The sequence below is a fragment of the Camelina sativa genome, chromosome 17, assembly GCF_030686135.1.
Source record: "Camelina sativa cultivar CO46 ecotype springtype chromosome 17, ASM3068613v1".
NCBI classification, from domain to species: Eukaryota; Viridiplantae; Streptophyta; class Magnoliopsida; order Brassicales; family Brassicaceae; genus Camelina; species Camelina sativa.
The window spans coordinates 21035456-21059782 of record NC_141896.1 but is presented as its reverse complement, the minus strand read 5'-3'; the positions used below and the strand labels follow the sequence as shown (position 1 = coordinate 21059782).

The 24327-nt window shown below is 32.0% G+C and overlaps 3 protein-coding genes and 1 pseudogene across 4 annotated transcripts; 1 reads left to right on the top strand and 3 right to left on the bottom strand.

The window, feature by feature from the left end:
• Window positions 1-180: 180 nt before the first annotated feature.
• LOC147924124 (primase-helicase Twinkle, chloroplastic/mitochondrial) lies at window positions 181-5279 on the bottom strand. The gene is made up of 19 exons (XM_087494420.1): window positions 4783-5279; window positions 4301-4434; window positions 4081-4136; window positions 3939-3996; window positions 3753-3845; window positions 3539-3622; window positions 3257-3337; window positions 3086-3151; window positions 2888-3001; window positions 2746-2793; window positions 2523-2669; window positions 2246-2428; window positions 2032-2163; window positions 1888-1949; window positions 1667-1750; window positions 1403-1534; window positions 1087-1318; window positions 929-996; window positions 181-709 (listed from the first exon to the last, which is right to left on the bottom strand). Exons 1-19 carry the CDS (start codon window positions 5075-5077, stop codon window positions 646-648), a joined length of 2133 nt encoding a protein of 710 aa, XP_087350546.1. The 5' UTR covers window positions 5078-5279; the 3' UTR covers window positions 181-645.
• Window positions 5280-7188: 1909 nt separating this feature from the next.
• LOC104757454 (transcription factor bHLH52-like) lies at window positions 7189-8365 on the top strand (annotated as a pseudogene).
• A 235-nt stretch (window positions 8366-8600) lies between these two features.
• On the bottom strand, window positions 8601-10812 carry LOC147924123 (primase homolog protein-like). Its single transcript, XM_087494041.1, has 9 exons — window positions 10498-10812; window positions 10248-10315; window positions 10066-10149; window positions 9793-9876; window positions 9607-9681; window positions 9392-9508; window positions 9241-9288; window positions 9007-9156; window positions 8601-8911 (listed from the first exon to the last, which is right to left on the bottom strand). Exons 1-9 carry the CDS (start codon window positions 10508-10510, stop codon window positions 8840-8842), a joined length of 711 nt encoding a protein of 236 aa, XP_087350167.1. The 5' UTR covers window positions 10511-10812; the 3' UTR covers window positions 8601-8839.
• A 10301-nt stretch (window positions 10813-21113) lies between these two features.
• Window positions 21114-24123, bottom strand: LOC147924122 (putative WRKY transcription factor 14). 2 transcript variants are annotated; one of them, XM_087494004.1, is made up of 3 exons: window positions 23196-24123; window positions 22425-22565; window positions 21114-21968 (listed from the first exon to the last, which is right to left on the bottom strand). In XM_087494004.1, the coding sequence occupies exons 1-3, from the start codon at window positions 23759-23761 to the stop codon at window positions 21371-21373; spliced, it is 1305 nt and encodes a 434-aa protein (XP_087350130.1). In that variant the 5' UTR covers window positions 23762-24123; the 3' UTR covers window positions 21114-21370. The 2 variants fall into 2 exon arrangements, with proteins under 2 accessions (XP_087350130.1, XP_087350129.1); XM_087494003.1 differs by having other exon boundaries at window positions 22425-22793; window positions 23196-24059.
• Window positions 24124-24327: the final 204 nt, after the last annotated feature.

Below are 24327 nucleotides of genomic sequence, written 5' to 3'. Positions count from 1 at the left end.
TCCTTTGACGCCGCGAATAAAATATTTCCAAATCTCCACCTATATTCCTATTTTCATTACGACGTCGCAATGATTATATGATAACATTTATAGTGGCACCGCCGCAACTGATTCTATCTACTATCATAAAATATAGTAATATACTCACAAAATCAATTAGATTGACAAAACACAAAGAAGTAGGGCTAAACAGTGGAAATAATTGAAGCAATTTGCAAAGAAGTTTGCATAACAATAACACAGAGAGGTAGTTGAAGTCAAACCGTTTACAGCTAAGCTAATTCACCCCGCCAAATCAGCCGCAACTAAAGGAGGAGACAGAGACAGAGAGAAACAGAACAAACTATAGAATGAGACAGAGCACAAAAAAGATCACAAGAGCTGTACAAAAAATCGAATTAAGTCGCATTTTGGACCTGGACCAGACCCACCAGGCACAAGAGAGAGAAGCACGACGATCCACATTACATAGAGCTAGAATCTTGTCTTTTCAACCGAGACAGTCTGTTTTAAAACAAAGGGCTACAAGAATCCTCTCACGAGAAAATCTTTTTCCTCACCAATGGTAACCAAGAGGAATAAAAATTTAGTTGACACATGTTATCCATACGCTATGTCCAACGTGTTTGACGGCCTTTAAACTGATCAGTGCCGCTTGTTTAATCTCATCTCAGGCGTCTCTGGAGAATCCGAATACAAACCAGTTGCCCTGTCAAAAAAAACAATTTCATTAACAGAGTTTTGACAAAGGTTTGGTGTTCTAGGCAAAAATTCTCTACGGCGTGAAGCGCTCAGCTCTTTAATCTAAACTTTGAGTACTTTGGAATAACTTCAACTAGTTTTCAGTGCCAAAGTAGTATACAAAATCTTGTTCAGTCCGTTAAGTTAGATTTGTAGGAATAAGAAGATACTTGGAAAGCTTATGTACCTATCGTAACACAAGTACGCATCACCAATTTGTCCTGCAACCTTGTTTCGTACTTTTCTCACACAAATCTGAAACATACAAATAGTTAGGAACTTTACACAATACGAAGGCAATTTTTAATATACATTATAGATGAAGATGAAGGGATTGGTACCCACTTGTACTAGATCAAGAGGTCCAGCTTTTTCATCGCGGTTTCTGTGAATTACTATACCATTGTCACATTTGTTTATAAAATGTGCGCTGCCACTAATATCGTAAAGGTTCGGTGCACTGCCATCCCATTGTTGCAACTGTTTTGGATGAGCGACAAACCAGACATGGCAGGAGTGGTGTTGGGAAAAGCGTTTGATCTTTGTAAGCATCTGGCTAACATACTCTGTCTCCGTCCTATCAAAACAAATAGAAATCTATCATGTTCCAGAAAGGAAAGAATGTAAAATTGATTGAAGTGAAAACATTTTCATCACTCACTGGCGTGTAGTACGTTGATGGTCGAGCTCATTGTAAGGATCTATAACAAGTCCTCGAATCCCATAACGAAGAACAGCCGCTTTTGCACGTTCCAGAACCCATTCAATATTTGGAAGTGAATCCATCTCACATCTGATTAGTCATGAGAACCCAAACACCAAAATATTTACCATATCATGTCCAAGTAATGCGACTTTCCAGGTCTTTAGGTACATATTTTTGTATCAGCGGAGAGTCAAGTTCAATTAAAGCTGAATATTTTACCTTATGAGAGAGAAGGTGTCATTCAACCACTCTTTCCCTTCCTCCAACTCCTCAACATTCATCCGTTGGACAGCTCTTCCGTAACTGTTGAGAAAAAAGGAAAAACATAAACACCACTTTCAAGAAAGAACAAAGTTAAAGTACAAGTTCAGACATTACAAGAGCAACAGTTCTTGGCTTCAATCAGATTGTGAGGGTCTTTTCAAAATAAAGAGGCTTACTTTGCATCAAAGAATGGTTTCTGTACATGTTTTTCCAAAAGTTTCCTGCCATGATCTCGTACCTGGAAGCAGCGCGAACAAGAACAATCAGGTAAAGCTACTACAAAGCAGTTTTCCCATTCAAGGACAAGGTCAGAAACACACCTTATTCTCCATTGAACAGAGAGCAAATTTCCAGCCAACACTATGGTTTAGATTGCATAACAGAGCATCAATCCATTCACTCTTTCCAGAATTAGGAACACCTGTAACAACAGTCAACTCTCCTGGCACAACCTGATCAAGAGCAAATTTAATATATCACATAGTTGATGAGCCTACAACAATATCAAATAAATAACATGACTTCAAAGCTTACACTATAGAAGTTGTCCAAAGTTTTCCACCCCGTTGAAACACCATACTCGTATCCATGTGTTCGATGATAGAATGCATCAATTTCATCGAAGAAATCTTTGAAAGCGAATAATCCTTGTATAGGGTATGGCTCAGCATTTAGAATAGCCTCCTTGACTAAATGAGGTCCCTCAGACATAAGCAGCTACGAAAATCATCCAAGTAAGGAATTATTGTGGTCATTTAAACCAGAGTAACCACAAAAGCAAATTCATAAAATTTACATAAATCTATCTGACCTCGTTTGCATCTTTGAAATGTTCCTCCTCATTTTTCTTCGGCCATTTGACACGCCAACATCTTTCTTTCCCCAAACGCCGTGCAAGTTCTTCCCCCAGAGCTTGACCAGGTCCATCTCCATCAGTAGCAATAACAATTCGAGACGCCTACGAATAAAAAAACTTAAGGAAGATTGGCATTCAAACAGTCACACATAAAACTAAATAATCAGTTATCACATACCTTTTTTAGATAGTCATTGCAATTCCATAGGAACTTATACTTCGTGTCCTAGCTTCACAGAACAGTAAAATGCTTAAGGAATCAAATAAGAGAGAATATTTAAAAGAGATGTAAAGTATGAAACCTAGAAGACCAGGCAAACCTTTTCAGGTGAGGTTTCCTTTGAAGAAACCGACGCTGGAGCTCCATCAGGAACAGACACACAATTGCGAAAACCAGCCTCTTCCATTGCAAGTTTATCTATTTCCCCTTCCACCTAAAGTTAAATTTTGCCCAAAAAGTTAAAATAATGCTCTTCCCAGTTCATATGATCATTTAAAGGAGATAACTGCAGACATACTATAATGATTTCAGATGCTTTTTCTATGTCATCAAGCCCATAAAAGACCCTCCGTGTATCCCTTTCCTGAAAGAAAGTCAAAGAAAAAAGCATGTAAGAGAACAGTCGTAATCAGAAAGCTCAAGAGTTTTTCATGTATGCTATTGAGAAGGGAATTGGTCTGACGTGAACCTGAAAGAATTTCTTAGTTAGATACCGGTACTTGCAACTCACAAGCTCCCCTCTTTGCCAATACGTAAAAGCAATCACAATCTGCCGCATATAATTTAACAGGAAATTATAGGTAAGTAAAATAACAACAGATTCACACAGGACCAGAACCAAGCATGTTCCATAAATAAGAATGTAACACGATAAATCAGGATTTCTAAATTGCAATCAAGACAGTAACAGGTCCTTTAAAATCCTAAGACAGAAATAAATCTCCAATTCAGAAGAATACTCGTAAGGTACCTGATCACCTATTCTTTTCTGCATAACCCGATTTCTCTCAAGCGTTTTCCTTGAAATCGCTCTTGCAGCGAAATACTCTTGAATCTGAAGCATAACCAAGAATACAATAATATTATCAAACTCATATAAACGAAGAGTTCAGAAAGTTCAGTAGACACCGAAGAAAGAATAAGAATAAGCATGTCAAAAGAGACATGTAAAAGAAGACAAGCACCTCATCACAGAGAGGTTCTAACTCTAAACTGTCCACCGTAACTTTTCTTTCAACCTTCTCTTTTGGCTCAGCAAATGGCAACCTACCATCCGCCTGCAAACAGGAATGAGGATAAGTTCAAACTATAATCAATTATTACTTTATAAAATGTTGGTCTCGTATTTGTACTTAACCACCGCAGCTCACCTTTACTCCCCCTTTCAACCCACACTTCCCCCGAAAGCAATTCCATGTAGCTGACGATCTACAAAGTCATGATTAACTACAGTCTCATGCAAAGCAAGTTCAAAACCAAAAACTCAATTAATGAGATATCAAGATAGCATACCCATCCGAGGCAATGAAAAGTGACAAGCTTTTCTCTAAAGAGTCTCCACCTCCACACTGATGTACCAACAACAACAGTCGACAATCTAAATTAGTCTTTTTTTCAGATACTCAACAAGAATCCAACAAGAAAGAGCAAACATCTATGAAAGCAACATTCACATAGTACTCAATTTATGACTAATCAAATAGGGATATGAGAAAGACTCTAAAAGGAATACCGTTGGACATATCAAGCCACTATATTGTCCTGGAGGGCAATTTTGAGCATCAATTCCTTGTTCCGCCAATTTACGCCTCAAAGTAACTAATTTAGATGAAACAGCCCTCTTGTCTGCTTCTTCTTCAGGAACAACTACAAAGCAGAAAAATGCTGGGATTATTAGAGCTTGTTGTATCGGGAAGACTACTACTTCTGTATTTTTTATAAATCAAAGGGCTACTTCCTGATTCATTCCAATGAGTACCAGGATGGGATTCAACGCATGTAAACTACCAATTTTTGTATTGCAAGCAGCTAATAAACTAAATTGCATACACATGGAAACACAAGAGGACTCAATTACAAGAAGCATGAAACTGCAAAAGGGGAGCAATAGGAACAATAATAGAATCCTAAATGACTAAAAATGAAACCCTAAATGTCCAAAATTCGAAAGATATACAGAAATCGGAAGAGAGAACTCAAGCATCTAACACATACCAGGAGTTGGAACCCTGGAGATTGAAGTGTAAGATGATAAACCATTGGTCCTTTGGTGAAAAGGACTGTTTTTGGACACGGGTCTCGAGGCCAAAACCGGAAGTAATCGTCTAGAGACGGAAGAGAGTTGCCTACCAGGGGAATAAGAAGGAGAAGACGACGAAGAAGAAGAAGAGGATACGGCAAAAGAAGGAAGAAGGCAAAACTCGAGGAATTGTTTGGAACCCATGAGTACAGACATCGAGCAAGAGAGTTTCCGCAGGTGGGTTTGTGGTAGACGAAGCAAAAATCGCATCTCGAAGTATTGATTGACTGAAATAACTCTTCAGCTATTCATAGTGGTTGCTCAAGGGTTTTAGGGGTTCTTCTTCTGCTTCTTTCCCTCCTCTGTCTCTGTGTCATATGGAGGAAGAAGAAGAGAAGAAGAAGATTTTGATTTCTGCTCTCTTTTGATATAAATGGGCTTTCTATTATAAAGGCCCATTAATCGTTGCTTCAGGCCTGTTGCATTTATTTCGACCCATTTTATGGAAAAAAAGACTTGGCGACAAAGTCAAAGCGAGTGTGACACGTGGGAAAGGGAACGCGTGTTATAGTTTGGGCCTGGCCCATATGTAATTAGTGGGGTTATAGATACTTGGCGGCAAAGTCAAAGAGGTAGCAACGTGGAATACCAATCTCAACTTTAGCCGCTAAAACCGTAGCTCACTCTTTTACCGAGTCAATCGCACCACCGGAAAATATAAACGCTAAAATAATAAGATAAATATATCTCAATTTACTTTACTTAATTAATTGCTTTAGAGATCACAATAATAAATTAGTACTATCACTTAAAATAAATAAATTATCGTCGGACACACAAATTTATTCAATGAAGATACACTAACTGAGTAACTGCCTAACTGGTGACATGCTAAAGCATAAAATGAGATTTCAATTTTGATAGGACAACTGAGTTGCGCAAGACCACATCGTATTTTGGGTTTTGGCTTGAGTTATTTGTTTCTTTTCTTTTAAGTAATGGGTTGATAAAATGAAGAGATTTGTTCATCCATCGAATTAGTCCGGCTAGATCCATATTGCCAAAGTGAATAAAAGCCTAAAAAGTCAATAATTTTCTCTCTTTTACTAGACATCTATCTAGTGATTTTTTGCTATTTGTTTAAGAAAATTATTTACTTTTACAACTACATAAAATTAAGATAAGATAGTCTTTGAAGTTTCGAGTTTATATAATTACAGCCGCAAATGTAATTATAGTGGTTACTCCTAAATGACTTCAACTACAAGAATCTCTTCCTTTTCATCATTCTACAAAGTCAGTAAACATTCATAATCATTAAAATTATGTATTCCTAGTGGAAAAAAGTATTTCACCTCAATTAATATTTCGTCCGAACTCTTCTAGCTTGTAGAAGAGATGGACAGCCACGACTTTTTGGAAAGAATTGTCAGTCGATGCTCTCTTCAAATTCCTTGAAGAGATGTCCGCTTAACGTTTAACACTTTATTAACACTTTATTAACACTTTATTAATTAATTAAAGATAAGTGGTTTTCCTAGTTTATGTGAAATTTTAGAATAATCAATTTTTAAAAAAAATTTACGAAAAAATTTTAAATTATTGAACCATAATTTTGAATTAGATCACAAAAGTCTCCAAAAAAATCTAAGGTGTAGTTTAGTATTGCTTTTGATAAATTACTTCAAAATATATAAAAAAGAATTACTAAAAATATCAAATGTGTAGATTTGGAAGAATCATAAAATTAGGTATATTTTTTTTAGTGAAGAAAATTAGGCAACACAATTACGATAACCAAAAGGACCGTATTAGGTATTAGAATTTTAATCCAAATTAATATGAAGATCAGTTAGAGACAATGTGTGTATGAAAAATAATGAATGATGCATCTTTTCAAACTATGATTATTGTACACATTTTCTACAATCAATCACAAAGTTTGATTAACACTACTTTCATAATAGAAGCAAGCACTATACACAAATTTTTAGTCTAGGTCATGATCACCAAAACTCTTCGAACACACTATATATATATTTATGGTAGGATTTAGGTTCAATCCTACAATATAATAATTTCTTGAATTTAGTGTTTAAGAAAATAATTTAGAAAAAACAAGGCCTAATACTAAGGAGGTGGTTACGCTAATTCTAAACCCACTATAACCCCTCCTTAATCCTCGCCAAAACCTTAACTTCTCTCTCTTTCATATATATTTCCGTGACGGTTAAGTCAGTGAAGTTACAAATTAATTACAACCTGAAGTCTTACTTCACTTCAAGAAAACAAAAGACAGAATCTTTGATCCTCTCGTATCATATATCTTCTCTTGTCCTTTTCCTTTGTTTTCTGCGTTTACTACACTAAGCTTAATTAGTTAAAGGCTTAAAGCTAATTAAGTCTTCTTAATTACTCAGTTATCCAAAACTTCCCCATCAGTAACTGCTCCTGATTGCTTCACATTCTTCATTTGCTATATTCATCATCTCTTTCGTCTCTAATGGACTGCTTAAGCTACTTTTCCAACTCAGATGCAATCCAGCTTGAGGATTGTTTTATCCCTGAACTCGACACTTTCTTCTTTCAAGCACAGCCGCAACATCAACTGCATCAGCCATTGCATCTCGAAGAAGCTCTTTCACCGTCTCTCTGCGAGTTCAGTCACTTCTACGAGCCGTTTCTTCCTCCCCAAGACATCTTTCTCCCTGGCCCTAAAACCGAAGCCTTCAACGAGTCACAGGACTTAGATGCCTTCTTCCCCACGCCAAAACACCAAAAGCTCATTAACTCCAGCTTTCATTTCAACACTAACGACCCTTTCTTTCCGAGCCCTAATCCTAATCTCTTGGATTCCTTCATCACCGAGACTTCAAACTTTTCCGAGTTTCTTGTTCCTGACTTCTCTCCGGCATTCAAAGTGGGGTGGAGTGATAAATGTGATACCAAGAAACCGGAGCTTTCTGCTCAGAGCATCGCAGCAAGAAAGAGGAGAAGAAGAATCACAGAGAAGACTCATGAGCTCGGAAAACTGATCCCTGGAAGCCAGAAACACAACACTGCCGAAATGTTCCAAGCCGCAGCTAAATATGTCAAGTTCTTGCAGGCTCAAATTGAGATTTTTCAACTAAAGCAGACCAATGTGCAGGTATAAAGATAAAACATGAATCCAAATGAATCTCCACCGAATCTATCTATTTTATAACTTATGCAACATTTGTTTTAATTTTGCAGACTTGGGAGAGTTCAAAGGTGGGAAGAGAAATGCAGTTTTTGCTTGCGTCTCAAGGAATTCAGGAAAAGCTATCAACAGAAGAAGTGTGTGTGGTTCCTAGGGAAATGGTTCAAGTCCTAAAAGCCGAAGAATGCATCTTGAGAAACCCTAGGATTTCTCGAGACCTAAATAAGTTGTTGTGAGCAGATCTGATGAACTAGCTTCGATTTTATCCAGAGGCTCGAATGTCCAAATTCTTAACTTGCCTGGTTGTGTCTGTTTCTAATTTGTTTCTTGTAGTAGTTTCTACATTAGCGGTAGAGTTTAATCATTGGTTAATTGTCCTCTTAACTAATGTAAATCCGTTTGCTTTTATCCAAAAGTGTTATGTTATATCAAATCCACAAAGATTTTACTGTGACTCACACATCAAATCACTCATCCCTCCTGATTTTGATATGCGAAAAAATGAACGGTCCGAAACCAAATTTTACAGTTTTGGTCTTTACGGACTAAGATGTCCAGCTTTTATAGTTTTGGTGTTTTAGTGTACCAGCGCGGAAACAACTATATAACTTCTCGATTAGAATCTAAATTTCTTATTTAAACAAACAAAAATTACTATATACCATTGTCAGTTATCACATTGGTTTATAGAATGTGCGCTGCCACTAATATCTATCTTAAAGGTTCGGTGTACTGCCGTCCCATTGTTAAAGAAATTAAGTGCATGACTTCAACTCTTACACCCCATTGAAACACCGTACTTGTGTCCATGTATTCTATGATTAGAAGTCATCATGTCTCTTCAAATCCTTCTATAGAATAGGGTATGGCTCAGCATTTAGAACAGCTTCCTTGAGTACATGAGGTCCCATAGACATAAGCACCTGATAAAACAAATCATAAGTAAAAAAAAAACTCATTGTTGGTCGTTTAAACCAAAAGTAACCACGAAAAGCGATTTCATAAAATATAATCTGACCTCGTTTGCATCTTTGAAATGTTTATCCTCATCACTTTTCTTGGGCCACTTGACACGCCAACATCTTTCTTTCCCCAAACGCCGTGCAAGTTCTTCAGCCAGACAGTGACCAGGTACATCTCCATCAGTAGCAATAACAATCCGAGACGCCTACGAAATAGAGAAATCATTTGAGATGTTTGTATATACCAATAATATCACATCAAACCAGAAAAAAACAAAATTTTCACAAACCTTTTTCAAATAGTCATTGCAATTCCATAGATACTTAAAGCTCTTGTCCTAACATCACAGAAACAGTAAAATGATTAAGGAACCAAATAAGAGAGAATGGAAAGAAAGCAAAAAAAAAAAGTATGAAACATAGAACAAGACCAAGGCAAACCTTGGATTCAGGTGGGACTGGCTTTGAAGAAACACAATCTGGAGCTCCATCAGGAACAGAGACACAATTGAGAAAACCAGCCTCTTCCATTGCAAGTTTATCAGATTCCCCTTCAACCTATAATATACAAAAGTTCACAGTAAAGTTCGTCGATCGATCATATGATCATCATGTATATATATAAAGGAGATGAACGTACGGAAGAGAAGACATACTATAATGATTTCAGATGCTTGTTCTATGTCATCAACCCCATACAAGATCCTCCGTGCTACCCATGTTTTCCTTTCCTGAAGTGAATTCAAAGTAAAAAAGAAAGTATGTGAGAGTTGTTCATAATGCATGTAATGCTTCCCTAGCTATATATATTAAGAGAAGGGAATTTGTATGACGTGAATTACCAGACTGAACTTCCTAGTTAGATACCACCGGTACTTGCAAGTCACAAGCTCCTCTCTTTCCCAATACGTAAAAGCAATCACAATCTGCCATTAATGTAGCAAGAAATTAGAGGTAAGAACGTAAATATATAATAACAGAGTCGTCCTAGCTAGACACACACGTACGGGACCAGAACCAAGCATCCTCCTTAAGACAAGAATCTAACTTGTAATTGCAATGAGTGCCCAAGTCAAACTTTGGGAAGAAGAATAAGATGGTAAGGGGGTACGTACCTCACCACCTATGATTTTCTGCATAACCCGATTTCTCTCGAGTGTTTTCTCTGAAATCGACCTTCCAGCGAAATACTCTTTAACCTGAAGCATAAGATACAAAGAACACAAAAGAAATTAATCAAAACTCATATTATATAACTACAAATAAATGAAGAATTCACAAAAGAAGACAAACAAACCTCATCACAAAGAGGTTTTAGGTCTAAACTCTTCACCGTAACTTTTTCTTCAACATTCGCAATTGGATCTGCAGTAACCAATTAACCGAGTCAATCGCACCACAAAGAAAGAAGAAAACAAAAAACCCCCGGCAAATTCGCAAAACATGAAAACAAATTCCTATAATTAGGAGGCAACAGAGGAATACGGCAAAAAAGTAGTTTATGATGATTCCATAAAACTTGAAGCTCTGTAATAACGAAAGCGTACCTGGTAAACTCATAGTTTTAGAATCTGAATTTGAGATTAGGTGTTCTGAATAGTTTTTAGATCTTCAATTTGGTGATGGGAGATGAAGAGAATTTCAGTAGTTCTCTGTTTAGGGTTGAAGAGAATTTCAGTAGTTCTCTGTTTATATATGACAATATTTCCTTTTTATTTTGTTCTTTGTGTCCTCATCAAATTGGTAATTATTAATTAAGGAAATTTAGAGAGTTTTATGGAATTTAGGAAATTTTAGATTTTTGTGAGGTTTAAGTGAGTTTTTTTTTTAATAATTTGGTGAAATTGTAGACTTTTTATTTTAAGAAGAAGGAAAAGTTAGTTTGTGATTAAATTTAGTGAGATTAAAGGAAAATCTTAGGGTGATTTTGGGAGATTTTTGTTTTTTTTTTTTAATAATAATAATAATAATTTGGGTTTACTCATAAGGGAAGGGAAGCTTAAATGTTTGCTTGGACCAATCATGTTTATCCACATCTTCTAGTATCCCCCATAAATCAAAACTGTGCAAATCAGCAAAAGAGTGTCTTGCAATGGAAGCTAAACTTCCCTTTGTATTCTATCAATATGTCCCAACACACAACTTCCACAGGCGCTTTGATAAAACTATTCCTCTCATGTCTTAACGTCAAAACACACAATCACAAGATTCTTATTTCCATGAAGATTCTCCTCCTCAAGTGTTATAACCTCGTGCACTAGAAAATCAGGTTGCTCTGTCTAATGCTTTGAACTGATCATCAAGAGGAACGTATCCCAAAGGATGTGCATAGCCCTGTTAAGTAAGTGAATTTCCCCGTGCTAGGGTTACATACAATGAACGGATTACCCGCAGCAATCCCAATGAAGCCATGGAGTTCTTCTTGGAGTTCCTATCTTCTTGGAGTTCATGTTCCTGGAACTTTTGGTGATTGGGAAGTGATTGAGAAGTCTTGTGTTTTTGCTCGGCTTAATTCCTATCTTCCTGGAGTTCTTGTTCATGCAGCAAACATACGTGTGAAAAAATCATAAATCCCTTTCCACGGGATGCAAATTGATGTCATTGAGTTTACACAATCAGTTCTCTGCTTACATGATGCAAACAACACAGAAGTCAAACATCCAATCTATCATACTCATTAGCGCTAATACTCATCCCCGAGGTTCTTAGATTCTCCTTCTCTTTACTTGAAATGTAGCTTCGTTATTGTCTTCAGGATTCCTTCTGCTTAGAACTCAATTTATATTTCTGCTTGCTATGCATGTGGGCATCATCAACAAGAACCTACCCTGTTCAAAGTCAAAGACAGCAAACCCGCAAAACTGCAGACCATGTAAAGCGTTCAGGGGTGGAATCCATAGGCATAATTTTGTTCATCATAGATTTGTATAGAGTACATTTATTTTCTCTCCACCATTAGAGGTACTAAGACTATCCCAAGGTAAAACAGTTTCCACTTATTCACATATCAAACTGTTTTCTAGAGATCTAACTTATGGATGTTTCGATGGACAGTTAAGACTTATCTTTAGGTGCAGACGTGCAGTGATCTGTTTCAATGTTTATGGTTTAGGAATGGGATTAAACAGAGGAAGAACTCACAGCAAGATGGTGTGTTGGGAACAAAACTGTCCGATCCCACACCCAAACTCCAGCTTCTCTTACAAATTCCAAACCAAAACTCCAATTCAGTTCTAGTTCAGACTTCACCCTCGATGAGTTTGAGAAATATCCTCTGCATTTTTCAGAGACTCATAGATAGACTCTATTGGAGACAATAAATGGACACCATCAGTGCAAGATATAGAGTGTGATTTAAATTAATTAGCTTTGGTGGTTTTCCTTTAATTTATGTGAAAATACACTAAATTGACCCAAAATTGGGTCAATTGCCATACTGTTGTATCTCATTATTAGATTGACACAAACTTTATGTAGACAAACAAAAGTCCAAATTTTTATTTTAGTTAAGTTCGATTTTTAGTAAAAAATGAAAATCTGAAATAGAAATAAATTTTGAAAACAAAAAAATATAATGTATAAAAATATAATGTATAAATATTATGTTCAAGAGTATTATTTATAAAAAAATAATATATAAAAATATGATTTAAAATATATGATGTTTAAAAATATGATCTTTTAAAATATTTTTTTGAAAATATATTTTATAAAAAGTATAATGTATAAAATATTATTTTTAAAAAATATAATGTGTGAAATTTGATTTATAAATATGATGTATAAAAATATTATTTTTAAAAAATACATCTATGTTGATGTATAAAAATATGATTTTCTTCAATCTCAATAAAAAGCGCAGTTTTGTTACGTAATATTAATAAATATGATGTCTAGGTGGGAACTATTGTTCAACGTGATGGTGTATAATCTGCAAACAGATCGAACCAGATAACCAAGTTGCGTACAAAGTGCTGTTGATTGAAAAATCTTCAACGACCTCTACGTCTGAGGCTGCAAACTTGACACCTAGGAGGAACTGGTCTATCCATACTTTCAAGTCTGAGCTTTTAAATATTTTTGTCAGCAGAGCAGATTGAAACAAACACAAACAAATCTTATTTTCACAAGAATTACTTGCCTAATCACACAATCTCCTAAATATATAAACCAAACACAGTAAGCTAGTTGTTCAATTTTGAGTCTGGAATTGTCAAAGTGATTCATTTAGAGTTTGCAAAGCTCTTGCATATTGATCCTTCAAAGAATCAATTTTTCTTTGTTGGTGGTTGGTTGACATGGTTGTAATCAGATTATTATAACAAATTACAAGCTAATTAACATGCCAAATAAAAATTTGTCACATTGGTTTTGCTTTTACCTAAAACTATGATTTTATGTAATTACTGGTATTCACTATTCATCCGAAAATAATAATTTAATCAGTTATATGATAATTTAAGCTTATCCCCTCTTTTGTTTCCAAATAATAATTTAAAAATTTTTACCTAAATAATATTTATGCCAAATAATAATTTTTATGCCAAATAATAATTTAAGCTTATCCCCTCTTTTGTTTCCGAAGTCGTAAATAGTGATCATTGGTTATAATTCTTTGAATTAACTTTTTGTGTGTGAAATAATTCAGTCGTTTGTGTGTAAATTATGATCATTGGTTATTTGTAGATCATCGTTTGATTCATACCTCTTTTCAGTAATCTAAATAACAATTTTTAAAGTAATTATTTAACATATTTTATTATATTTTTTTTTGTTAAAGCATTTTTTTTTTTTTGGTTAAAGCATATTTTTGTTAAAGCATATTTTATTATATTATAAAGTAGAATGTAATTTGCAACAGATATTTGTTTGTTTGTGTTTTTTTTTTATAGAATAGTTGTGATGTAGAAAAACTGGGCAAAATAACACATTGGAAAGTATAATTTCTAAAATTTATAAATGATTATATATTTTAATTTCAAATTATTGTTTTGTTCAGTTTATAAAATAATTATTATAGTTCCGTTATTATTAATTTATAAAATAATAAGATATTAATATTTACCTAAACAAAAGTATAATGAATAATCAATAAGACATAATGAAAAAAAGATAATGCATAAAAAATCAAGAAAGTAAAATTGGAACCAACCTTGATTTTTTTTTTAGCCTATTTTCAGTAAAGTGAAAAAAAAACTAAAAGAAATTTATCAAATTTGAAAACTAACATTGTTGTAGTCTCATAGTTTGAAATTTATCAACACAAATAACTAAATACATTTTCATTGAAAAATGGTCTAATATATCATTATTTGTAATCTTGTAATAAAATTAAAAATCAAATATCTTTTATAATCCTACTATATTAATTGGGAAGTACAAATATGAAACTAACCTTAAAATGTGTAAAAAATTACATTCAATTACCATTAGAAAAATTAATTAAGCTTAATTAACTAATTTAAATAAATATAATTAATTAAAAAACATTTACAGATCAAATATTAAAAAAAATCTTTAAAAAATTATTTCTAATAAATTATAGACGAAATTACTAATATTTAAAAATATATATATATATATATATATATATATAAACAATTCAGAATTTTGAAAACTAAGATTTTATATCCAAGTATACAATACAATTATTTTAATAACTAAATTCGAAGATTTTATTAAGATTTCAAATTATAATTCTCCTATCATCTTTATTTTATTTTATTTACAAATTGTTTAGAATTTTCTTATAATACTTATTATTAATCAAATGCATATTTTTTGGGGCATTCTCAAAAATGCCCCTTTTTCCATACCTCTTTTTAAAAATACTCCTTCATGTTGACCATTTTTAAAACTACCCCTCTTTATATACAAAATGACCAAATTACCCTTTTTGAGTGACAGCAAGAATGTACAGTCATCAAAATCGAAAAAAATTTCCCGCCAAAATCGAAAATTTTTCCCGCCAAAAATATTGAAATTTATACCTTTTAAAAATATTGTAAACGCTTTTAAAAAACTTTTAAAAGCGTTTACAAGGTTTTTAAAAGGTTTTTAAACACATTGTAAACGCTTTTAAAAACCTTGTAAATGCTTTTAAAAAGTTTGTAAATGCTTTTAAAAAGCTTTTAAAAGAAGTGTTTACAAGGTGTTTAAAATCCTTTTAAAAATCTTATAAAAACTTTTACAAGGTTTTTAAAAACATTGTAAAAGCGTTTACAAGGTGTTTAAAAACCTTTTAAAATTTTTTTAAAAACCATTTGAAAACCTTTTAAAAACCTTTTAAAAACCTTTTAAAACCTTTTAAAAACATTTTAAAAATCTTGTAAAAGCGTTTACAAATTGTTTAAAAAACCTTTTAAAACTCTTTAAAAAATCTTGTAAAAGCCTTTACAAGGTGTTTATAAGGCTTTTATAAGGTTTCTACCTTATAAAAGCCTTATAAACACCTTGTAATTTTTTTTTGGCGGGAAACATTTTGGTGGGAAAATTTTTTGGCGGGAAAATTTTTTCGAAAACTTTTTGGCGGGAAAATATGTCGGAAATTTTTTGGTGGAAAAATTTTGTTTTTCTTTTTATTGAATAAAATTATTTTCATCTAAGGGTAAAATGGTCATTAAAAATTAAAAGAGGGCAAAAATAAAAATAGCCAGAAAAGAGGGTATTTTTGAAAAAGGGTATATCAAAAGGGGTATTTTTAACAAATTCTCTATTTTTTCTGCATATGTTGTGATTTGAATTTTTTAAAACGAAGATATATTACTCAATGTATGAAAAATATGTGTTTTAATTTCTACATTGACGGGTTGGTAAAACTAAATTTATATAAATGATAAATTAATAATTTTTATTTGCTCACAATTATAATATTAAAATTACTATTTTATATTTTATAAAATAATGATGCAAATACAACAAACAAACAATATAAAATTGTAATAATACTTAAACAATAAAATACTATAATATTTTAAAATAATTAGTATTCCAATAGACTAATAGATTTACAGAAAAAATTAAAAATAAATATTATCTCAAATAAAGTAACTTTAAAAAAAATTAAAACAATAATTTTTATTATTATATTATAATTTTTTAAAAAAATATTGACCTGTGCTTTAAGCACGGGATATCTCTTAGTGAAGTAACAGATGACAAGAAAAATATTATAATTCAAATTTACTGAAGAAGAACACAAATTCAAGAAAATTTCATACAAAGTGTAGTAAATAGTAAAATACTAGAGAGGAAATATATCGTGAGCACAAAACCAATTTTTTGAAAACTCTAAGTACTTAAAGTTACAATACATTTAAAAGATTAATCAATATTAGTCATGCCAGAAAATATAAAGATTTCAGAAACCTTTTATAATTTTCAAAAAATTGTACTTTTTATAAATAAGAAACTATTATCCCAAAAGTAAATAATAATAGATAGTTGGCAATAAAAATGTAAAGACTATTCTTTTCCCCCTTTGGTCAAATCAAAACAATTTATTTAGGAAACAAAGAGTTGTGATGAAGTTTTCTTTCTATCAATCAGACTAGATGGACGATTTGACTTGACCTAGAGTCACTATTTCCATTATATTCTCAAAATCCCACATCAAATATTGATAGTACTCATTACGTTTTTTTCTTCTTTATTCTGTTATTTTTATGTATTAATCTCCAAAATATTGCTTAGATATAATTATTGGCTGACAAAAAATGAAAAAATAATACTTTGGTGGCCACAACTTAGTACATTGACTTATGCTAGTATAATGCTATTAATGCACTTTATCTATCCTTAATTCAAATTAGTTTTGGAAATGACAATTCGACAACTAACTGCTACATTACTATACCAATTAGGTAACAACCCATACTATATACGGTATAAATTGATTTAAAGAAAATTAATATAAGTAAAATTATTATTCTAGAACCAATATTTGTTTGTGTCAAACATAATATGTAACTAAAGTTATTTATTTATTTATTCAAAGCTGCGTTATTTCGTGTTAAAAATATATTTCAGCCGTGAAATATTTAAATGTAGAAGATAAAATATTGATAAAATGTTATTATTTATTGCAACATGTCTTTTGTGTGGTTTAAAAATCAAATTCATATCTTTTATGTTTTATTTTGTAATCATAACAATTTTGCATGTTTCTTATGTAACCATAACAACATATACTAAATTACTCAGTAGTTTAATTAATTAATTTCATTATATGTTAGTAACAATCGGATTCTAAACTAAATTTTTTAAAGATAATATAATTTATTGATTTAATATTTGTGATTAGGCTATTTAAATATTTTGAGTTAGTCGGTTTGTTAATATTTTCTATAAATAACGGATTATTACCAAAAAAGCCATTATGAACAATTAATGAAATTTCAAAATCAACGTATTCGTGTAAGAATACATTTCACCTGTGAATTATATGAACGCGGTAAGGAAAATATTTATAAAATGTTACAATTTATGGAAATATATATTTTTGTGTGCTTTAAAAATCAATTTTTTATATTTATGGTTAATCAAGTAACTATAACAATTTTTCATAATCTAATAATCACTCATTTTAAATATATTATGATTTTTTTGGGTACTAAGTTTATTTATAATGATAAAGGTTATTCTCTCATTCCTTTTTAATAGCACATTGATTAATATATAATTAAAACATATATTCCGATTTGGTTATCAATATTTCCATTTTTAATGAATAATCACACTAAATGTTGAGATTAATTAGTTTACATACTTAGATATTTATAAATAATCACACATCATGATATCCCCTAATTTGTTGTCATTTTTATATTTAATTATGAATATATATATATATATATATATATATATATATATATAAATCTATATTTATTGGGAATTGAGTTTCCTTTAATGAGTTGGAGATAATTCAGGGGTAATATATTTATTTTTATAATCAATTATAATAACTATTGAAAGCTTGTTATTTAAATTATTATGGTAATAATACTAACTTAAAAATAATATTTTTATATGATTTTGTTAATAAGTTATATGTTTAATAACTTTATATGTTTATTAATTTTATATTTTTATTCTTTATATGTTTTTATAGCCTTTTTAGAATATTTACTTATATTGATTTTTATATTGATTTCTTAAAAATAATATAACTTTGGCTTGTATATTTGTAAGTAAATTTTAGTAAAATTTTGACTTAAAATAGTATGTAATTATTTTATAGGTTTTAATATGTGATATTTAAATTTGTGTGAGAATTGATGACAGATCTAATTATTATTCAGTTAATCATTATTTTTAAATATAGTGGCATGTTAATGTAATTAAGTAGAAAATTTAAGTGTTTTTTTGCTAAATGTGTCTTGAGTTCTCTGACGGCGACACATCAACTTTTTCAAGAAAAAGTTTCTCTATTAATATATAAGGATTTTTTTTTTTTTACGAAGTTAGAACGTAAAGTCACTAAAATCCCTATATTACTCTTGTAAATATCTGTAAATACAAAATTTGGTATATGGATTTCAATTTTAGAAAATTGGTACGAGAAAAAAGACAAAGATGGAATTAAAGTTGACATACACACATCAGTTACTGTTAGATCGATCGCGTAAATAACGCGGGACAGCATATTGATAAAGGCTGCTCTGAGTCTCTGACACTCTCATGGATCATTTCATATAATTCAGTTATAATTAAATAGTATATATGTGTATGATTTAAAATAAAAAAAAAATAATACGTGTATGTGAAACGTGCTGCTGTGATTGCTTCTTCTTGTTTTTTTTTTTTCCACTTTATTTAACCAAACAACATAAGAGAAGAGAAGAACATTTGAATCCCAATGATAGTAGAAATAACAGATCCATGACATTTCTCATGTCAAACCTATCGAATAACGTAACTCATATAAATTACCAAACAAAAATCGAGGGATAATGAATCTGAATATGTACCTTTCATACATGAAATTTACTATGATATACGAAAATAATTTAACAATGAAAAGATATGTGAGTTACATATTATTCATTCAAAAGATAATTCTCAATCTAGTAGTTACATACTAATGGTAAAAATTTCAGAAAAGAGGAATTATGTCCTTTCTATATTCATGTAAGAAAATAATTTGTGATTGTAATTTGATGGATTTACAAAAACACTGTAATGATAACATGTTGCGAAATTTTAAGCGTTTTTGTAAAACCATCATAAAACAGATTTTTATACTTGTATTTTAAAATAAATATTTTAAAATAAAATATTATATATTTTCTTCTATAAAACAAGTTTTGCTGCAAGAAATCATAAAAAAAATATATACATCAATGAAGAATGATGTATAATTAACAAAAAATCATAAAACAAACAAAATTCTGCGACATGTTATTAACCGTTGATATCTTAAAAATAAACAGTGTGCATACAGAGGTGTGACAGTTTCAACAAAGTATATGTAAGAATAATATCATAAAACGACGAATTAAAGACAACATTTGTATGTATATTAATTAAGCTCTTGGCCTTTTACGGAATATAATATAATTAGAATGGGATTCTAAATTAAATTCCCCATTAAGAAAGCCGTGAAACTAGGGCTTTTCTCCCTGCCTTTCAAGATCGCCCACATGCATTGTCTGATTGAGAAATTATTCTTACATATTTTACATATATAAATCCAAAAATTTCATCACCCCCCAACTCCAATTAATATTATGCTCGTATATATATAGCAACATCCTAAAAATAAAATAAGAACATCCTAAACAAGATACTGTATATAATGTGGGATCTTATTATGAACAACAAAAAAAACTAAACACAATGACGACCTGACAATAAATTTCAAAACATTATATAATGAATTTAGTAGAAGATTCGTAACGCAATGAATCATAAAACTGACCATTTTAAAATATTTTTATATAAACTTATTGGTTGTTGAAATAAGTAATCCCTCTAGTCCACCTTGAATCATATTAGACTATGTACAATGGTTAACAGATTCAACACCCTCCACCTCAACTTTTAACACTCCACATTAGTTTCTCTTATTTCCACCTAATCATTCAACACTCAATTCAATTTTAACTTCTCCAATGGTTCTGTTTAATAAAATTCAACACCTTACCCTACTATTTTATGTTTATTTAATTTTATTTTAATTTATGATTTATGATTACATATCTAATAATAATTATCAATTAAAACTAAATTAATATAATTTAAAATTAATTAATTTCTATATAAATTTATTTATATTGTAATTTATAATTATTATTTTTTTTTTGTTTTTGTAAGTAAAATGAAGAAGGTTAAACACACACCAACAAAATAATTGGTCCAAGGAAAATTGAAAATTCTAATAAAAATTGATATTTTTTTCTATTTCCAAATAAAACAAGACTAGTCTCTATTTATAGATTTTTTTAAATGATGAATTTTGATGTACTTTTATTTTATAAAAAAATAAATTAATGTAAGATAATTGAGCTAAAATAATTAGGATGAAATAAATTCTCACAAAAAGCAAATAGATACAACTCATTCACATCTTCTCTCATATTTTGCCATGTGTCAATGTAGTTCCCGCTTTTTTCAGATTCAACTAGTTAAATTTATTCAACTCAGTTTAATACACGTATGATTTTTAGAAAATTCAACAGGTCCATTGCATGAATTAAACAGTTGAAAAATTTATTCAACACTCTCATTGTACATAGTCTTATATGGTCTAGGCTCTGCCATAGGATGTTTGGACCTACAGTCTTGAACCTCTTAACCATTAAAAAAAAACAGAAAATAATAAATAAATTTATAGCAGGTGATTTAAAATTTTATATTTTTCTAAATTTGATCTTATAATCAAGATAATTCGATATAGATGCCTAGCTTGGTAGCTTTGGTATGGGTTATTGGATGCGTTTGGTGATTGAACTGTAGATGAACGAACTTATTCACTTTGTGTCCCATCCACCATATATTCCTTAGCCCCACTTCTCCTGCTCCCATCCCAGCAGCAAAACTTACATAACATATTAACTATAACAATTAATCCATTAACTGCATGTATATAGCTCAAACGATTTGTTAACGAAATTTTGGTCAAATTATCTTCTCTAATATTGTCGAGAAATAAATAAAGCATGTCTTTTCACAAAAAAATGAAGAAAATTACTGCCCTTTGTTTTTCAATTCTTTTTTTTTTAAAATATACAAGAGGGGATCCGCCGGAAACGAAAAACAAAAAACAAATAAATGTAGAACAAATGACGATATATACTGTTCACGGTCTGTCAAGTAAGCAGCTCATTAGACATTAGCCCACACCTGACCAGACACTACGATAGTCATTTTCACAAGCTCAACTTAATTAAAAATATTTTGTTTATCTGTAATTAACACTATCTATAACGACCTTGAGTCTCGGTCGTCGTTATTATTATTATTATTATTATTGTTATCCCCCGACCAGCCGAAGAAATCGCTGATCCCATCAGACGCCATCTTTTTATCTTTCCCATCGCCGGCACAGCCTTGAGAAAGCAACATGCTAAGAGAATCTCCTTCTAGCTCTTCAAGATCTGCGAAGAAATCATCTGGCTGGTTCTGATGATCATGAAGCTCCGGTCTATATGGAGCAATATCGTCATCGTCTTCTACATTTTCCAACTCCATATCATCTCCCCGTTCATCTTTTACTGAGGAGACTGAGACGGGAGGAGGAGGAGGAGGAGGAGTGGCGGAGGAAGGCAAGTAGGTGGTATTTTGGGAGCCAATGGATGTGGCCGCTGCGTTTGCGTTTGCCGTTGGGGATTTGGAGGAATTAGGGTTAGTGGAGGAAGAGGAGGAGCGTGTGGAGCCAGCGAGAGCGTTGCGTTGGATGGGCCAAGGATGGTTATGTTCCGAGGTATATGTAATCACCAACATGTTTGGATCGGTTCGGCTCCTTTCGACTTGCTTTCTTGCTGAACAACCTTTTGAGCTGCTGCATCTATAGTAACCCCTGAAAGCAACAATCATATATAATTAAGAAACCATAGAGATTAGCCAAATCTGTTACATATACAAAATATAATTGTGTTATGATATATATACATATATATAACCATTATGATGATTATATATCATTCTATTGGCTACAAAATGAAATCAAATAAAAACGATATCATTGCAAATTTCTTTTGCTTTTGTAATTAAGTTTTAACATAATGCCTGGACCCTAACCGTAACTTAACATAGTTCGTACGTATAAGTAAGCAAATATTAATTATTTTCATGGGTGAATAATATACATAGGGACCAATTATCACGAGGCGAGTTGTTGCAACATACGAATATTCGTAGCAACTTGAGCCAAGAAAAATGTGGTGGTGAAAGAAAGTTTAGTTTAGTCTTTGATATATAAATATATATTATCATATATGAAATTGTTTTGGTATGATGAGATAGTATGTAGTACCTTGGAAAAGGAGAGCCTTTGATGGGTTTTTGACCGTACTTACGCCAAGCCCATAGATCAGACGGAACCACTTCCCCACTTGATCGGCTGTTCATCGCAGCCGGCGCTGGTATGCACACCACCTTCTTTGCTTGACTCTTTCTGCAACCAGTATATACAACATACTTACACACGTGTGGTTTTTGATCTATATACAGTGCACGTACGTGTGTATATATGTAAGTTGTGAAAGCTAAGTTTGGTAGTGGGACATTATTATCAGTTGGGTTTGAGACATGATGCAACGCAGTTATATGTTCTTTTAATTGTGACAGTTCATAGATTCTCCTGCATGTGTCTTCAACCTCAACCCTCCTTCCTCTTATGAATCTAAACAATTAAATATATACTGTCTATATATATATACAGAAAATTTAAAAGACAAAAAAAACCCTAAAACACTCAATAATGGGAATTATGATATACATACACAAAGAGAATCATAATTTTCATTCTATTATTAGCATATGCGTGCATCCGACTTTTTCCGAATGTTAATAGAGATTGATTTGTTTCCTATAAACCTAGCTACCTAGTGGCCTATAACCCTAATTTACTTTACCCTATATGGTATCATCAAAATAATGCAAATTGAATCCCAATTATTTTATACAGATAATCACTTTAAAAACCATCTTCGGATTAAATCAATATATCTTAATTATAGAAAGCTAGCATTTAATGAATCATTTGATCCAAGATGAAGAATAATTAATAAACTAAAATTTGTACCTTCTTTTAAGGCCTAGATTCCGAGGGGAAGATATCTGAATCTGCGAGGAGAACGTGTTGCCATCGACCAATAGACAGTTTCTAGGACTGTTTGTGTCTACGTTGATGATCCCTCTCGGTGAGGCGGCTGCTGCGGCGGCGACAGCGTGAGCCGACATGGCCGGAGAATTACACGGAGAGGAATCGTGGATGATGTTACTATGCGAGATCCGGATTCTTGGGAAGATACTGCATTGACTCTTTATATGGTCCTCCTCGAATACCTTAGGAACCAAGAAACCGTTATTATTGGTGTTGTTGCTATCTCCTATGGTGGAGAAATAGCTGGAGTTTGTGACGGCGTTGAGTTCTTGAAGGAGTGGATCGTTCATGCTCACAAATGGATCTCCAAATGGATTTATATGAAGATCTGATGATGGCGATGGTGGTGGATGCGTGAGAGGAATAGGCCAGATGTTCTGAGGAGGAGTTTCCGGCGACAACACGTGGCCTCCGATTCCTCGTACGACGTCGGTTAAGTCTCCTTGGAAGCTATCCATGTCAAGAAGCTCAGAGACGCTGCACATAATCTATATGACGATGATGAGTGTATATATCTTGCTGTATATATACAAACTATATATATAGAGGAAAGAATCGGATCGAGAATCAAGATAATATGATCATATATAACGAATCCGAAGGAGAGGTAGTGGAAGAAGAGATTATGTTTCTAGTATCGTAGTTGTGAGTGTTTTTTTGGGAAAATTTCTTGAGAAAAGATTGAGGAGAAGAAGGAAGGTAGATGATGAAGAGAGAGAGAGAGAGACGCTGACTTTTCGTGATGAGATGAAGTAACATCTTCTTCCCCTTCTACATGTTGGTGAGAGAGAGAGAGAGACAGATTTCATAGTAACCAATATAATATTATAACGAGATATTAATTTATAAAGTATGGACGGAAATATAAGTTAAAGTAAGTGAGATACTCTATTTATTAATCATTTAATAGATAATCGGATCAATGGCCAAGTCTTGTTGTACTTTTTAGTTTAGATTATCTTTCTGAGTTTACTTGAGTTTGTGAAGTTCTAATATAATATTAGTTCTTGATTACTCGCCGCAAATAATTCGTTAGCATAGAGGTACAACT